At 35.0% G+C, this 4,308-nt stretch overlaps 1 protein-coding gene across 2 annotated transcripts in view; it reads left to right on the top strand.

Annotated features, from left to right (window-relative positions):
• LOC106867315 (uncharacterized) overlaps nt 1–2,184 on the top strand; it is a 30,289-nt gene extending 28,105 nt beyond the window's left edge. For both annotated transcript variants that reach the window (XM_014912155.2, XM_014912153.1), the window contains exon 5: nt 1,997–2,184. In XM_014912155.2, the coding sequence (XP_014767641.1) occupies nt 1,997–2,153 (157 nt within the window). In that variant the 3' untranslated portion in view covers nt 2,154–2,184. The remainder of the gene's footprint in view (nt 1–1,996) is intronic.
• Nucleotides 2,185–4,308: the final 2,124 nt, after the last annotated feature.

Below are 4,308 nucleotides of genomic sequence, written 5' to 3'. Positions count from 1 at the left end.
CATGGACAACTGTATGTTGGCTGCTCAAGAGTGGGCAGCAACAAAAAACCTATTTGTATATGCTCCACAAGGGAAAACAAGGAACATAGTTTACAATGAGGTGTTATAATCACAACAGCAAGAAAGTATGTACATGATCACCTTCTTTTACGAAACTTCATTGACTTTCATATATTTATATTGATATACATATATAAACGTGTGTTTGGGTGCGTGTGTGTATATACATCTCTATATATAAAGATGATGCGTAGTCTAGACGGCGTTTTTAGATTTCATTATTCTCTTTAACCCGGGCAACGCCGGGTATTTCTGCTAGTTATATATAAAGGGCATTAACTGTGTAGTAATGCCCTTTATATATATATATCACATGGCGGTGCATCAGCATGGCCGCAGCTCTAAGCTGAAACTATAAACAACATAAACAACAACACACACACACACACACACACACACACACACACACACACACACACACACACACAACACAATATATTAGGATTGAGGTGAATCAGGCACTTAAATGGTAAGGTACTGGGTTGGGTCAACATTAAAATTCATAAACAGCAACTAATACAAATGTTGGTAACAAAGTACAGGCAGAAAGCTATTCAGGTTATGTATACAATTAACTGAACTCTACTGTGTATATTACTAACTCTTGGGCTAATCCAGAAATGTACATTGTGTTAAATATATGGTCCATAATATACTTTGGAACACACGAGGAGCAGGTTCCGAGAGAGGTGAACCATAAATAAATAACAAGCGACAGATAGGTTCATTACAGCTGTTTCTGACAAATTTTTTGATTAAAGGGTACATTACATCATTATTAAAAACCGTTTTATTTGGAAAAGGCATAAATAGTGAGCCTTTTTGTTTTTGTATATCACTCTGTGGAAACATACAAAATTAACTGGGGAATAGAAACATAGATTTACGAAGTTGACTGGTGATGGACTCCATCTTCAGATCTTGCCTTAGGATTACCTGGAGTTCTGTACCAATATCAAAACCATGAAACCTTTTTATTAACCTGGTGTATTTGTACTAACAGAGAGCTTAAGAAATATTCTGAAATATTCATTGAGATCACAAAATGACTGTGCTTTCTCGAAGCGGTAGAGCATAATATGACAAATGTGGATATGATTTTTGATTCACATTTTTATGAAAAAAGCTGAGCGTCATTTAAAGATGTTTTCATTAAATATTGTTAGTGTTTTTGTTGAATAAAATTTGCTGAAAAAAGCTGCAATAATTATGCACCAACCCAATAAGGTCTTTGTCTTTCATTGCTGAGGTAATCTTCAAAAGGTACTCATATAAATGGTCTTCTTGATCATCTGCCAATCCAACATATCGAGTATATGCAGAGATAAATGTTACTTTTAAATTATACAAGACTATTCTTAGCTTAATAATTTTATAATGCACCTTGACTACCTTGATAGCCTTATCCATCAATTCTCTGCCAAAAGTATACCTACACTACCTAACTCATCACTACTTCCCTCCCACCCAGAAGAATTTGTCTCTATGTTCCTTGCCCATAAGCAATCTAGCCGAGGCTCTCCTGTGCATAGATATATACACACACATACATATTGTGTGTGTGTGTATATATACACCTAAATTGTCTGGCAATGGGAAATATTATCTTGGTTGGAAACAAGTGAGGATTTGTGACAAGAAGAGTATCTGGCTGTAGAAAATTTACCCAACAAATTCCTTCTAACCCATACAAACATGGAAAAGGGGACATTCAATGATGATAATATATATATTTATATATGCAGCTAATATTTGCTATTTGCCATTAGAAGTTATTTTATTTTTCAGAAGGATATTTCTTTTTCAGATAATAATTTAATTATCATATTCATGTATACACATTTCCATCACCACCACCACCATAACTAATACCACTGTCACCACCACCACCTTTATTACTATACTTCCTATTCTAAACCCACCTTCTTTGTTGCAGGTATATGTTACGAACAAAGGAGTTCACCACAGAACACTTGAAGAACCAAAACATGTTAAAATATTATGAATATCTAAATGATATTCTGAATTACCGAAAACAATTATTGAAAGCTTCTCGAGATGCTAAACGGCATTTTCTACAATGTTTATATTAAAAAAAATATATTAAATTTTGTTTTAATAACATTTACTGTTTATATTGCCTTTACATTATATTCTTGTCAAAGATGCATAAATCTGCTCAGTGCAATCTCCTAGCTTGCTCTCCAACTTCAAGCTTTCATGGTGACCACTAAGAAAGGAATATAAGCTGTACAATATAATTCAACTCAACAACTATGTATATATCTAATATTCCAAGACCATCCCACCCATGTTAACATGAGAAAATGGGTGTTAAAAAGTAGAATTTACCATAGATATAGGCAGGATTGTGTAGTTTAGAAGATCCCTTCACAACCATGTGATTTCAGGTTCAAAGCTTTAGACTGACTAATACTTTGTTAGTAAAACTGGTAGACAGAAACTGTATGGGTAGCTTTGTGTTCGGTCTCGCTGCATCGCACCTTGGGTAAGTGGCTTTTACTAAAGCCACTTACCCATTTGGTTCACGGAAACTGAAAAAAGCCTATCATATATGTTTGCGTGTGTGTGTTTGTGTTTTCTTGTCTTGACATTGTGTGATAATTGTGAGTGTAACTGTCATACTAGCAGTGTCTTTCATTTTCAGGTTTCCATGAAAACATGTTCAACCATGGGAAAATATTGGTTTCAAATTTTGGCATAAGGCCAATAAGTTTGGGGGAGGAAGTAAGTCAATTACACTGGTCCCAGTACTTAACTGGTACCTATTTTATCAGCCCCCAAAAGATGAAAAGCAAAATTGACCTTGGTGGAATTTGAACTCAGAATGTAAAGGCAGATGAAATGCCACTAAGCATTCTGTCCAGTGTGCTAACAATTCTGCCATGGGAAATTATTACCTTGCTTAGAAACAGGTGAGGGGTGGCTGCAGGAAAGGCATCCAGCAAGGATGAAAACATGAACAGTAAAATGGTGATGAGGAGGATGACGATATAGAATACACCACAAGAGACTTTGTTAGCTAATTTATCCATCAAGCTGCTTATTAATTTGGAATGATTGGAAGCAATCATGTATGAATCATGCTTCTCATAGGGTTTGGCTGAAATATATAATGTTCATGTTGTTGTTGTGGTAATATTTTACCCTTGCACAGATTTTATCCCAAAGGATGTTTGATCTCAGTTCTGCAAGCCATGGTCAATTATATGTTTCTCACCCATCTATAGAAGTAAACCTCAAATTTGTGTATCGTACATATTTTAGACTTAAGTTTGGTTAACTAAATTATTGGTAGTGTTTGTATGATTTCTGGTAACACCTGATGCCACAAAATGGCAGGACCATAGTTAGGAAGAACTGGTGGTTTATGAATGAATGTCCCAGAATTCCCAATCAACAGAATTTGCTGTTGAAAATTCTTTATTCTTTTACTCACTTCAATCATTGAACTGTGATTAGGCTAGTGCTTTGCCTTGAAGGGTTTAGTTGATCAAATTCAGTCCAGTGCTAATTTTTTAAAATCTTATTCTATCAGTCTCTTTTACTGAACTTATGGAGGTGTAAGCAAATCAACTCCAGTTGTCAAGTGATGATGGGGGAACAAACACAAAGATGTGCATGCATGCGTACACACATATATGACATCCAGCCATAGAAACCATGCTAAAGTAGCCATTGTACCTCAACACAGTCCTCTGGTTCATCAGATCCTGTTGAACCATCCAGTCTATGCCAGTATGGGACATAGATGTTAAATGATGTTGATAGGACTTCCATGCAGTTTCCATCTACTAAATTCAATGATACTACATCGATCAGCTTGGAGCTCTACTAGAAGACACTTGTATAAGGTGCTGCACAGGGAACTGATTCTGAAACCACACAGCAGTGAAGCAAACTTCTTAACCACACACAATGCCTGCAATTATATTAAAATTATAATGGGTTTTAATATAGATATAAACACTTGAAAATGAAAGACCTCTTATTTCTCATGAAAAACTCTGAAACAAATAGTGAGAAAAAAGGAAGAGAGAAGAAAAGGAATGAAGGAAAAACTAAGTTGGACCACCACAAAAGGGATAAGCAAAAATATACAAACAACATGATAAAGTAAGTCAAATGAATTTATATTTATTTATAAATTGATTTCACTTATCATGTTGTTTATATATTTTTTGTTTACCCCTTTTGGGGTGGTCCAACTTAGTTTTTCCTTTCTTT

This window comes from Octopus bimaculoides, chromosome 22 (genome assembly GCF_001194135.2).
Source record: "Octopus bimaculoides isolate UCB-OBI-ISO-001 chromosome 22, ASM119413v2, whole genome shotgun sequence".
Lineage (NCBI taxonomy): Eukaryota > Metazoa > Mollusca > Cephalopoda > Octopoda > Octopodidae > Octopus > Octopus bimaculoides.
Note: the sequence above shows the minus strand (reverse complement) of the source record. Positions and strands in the feature narration are given on the sequence as shown.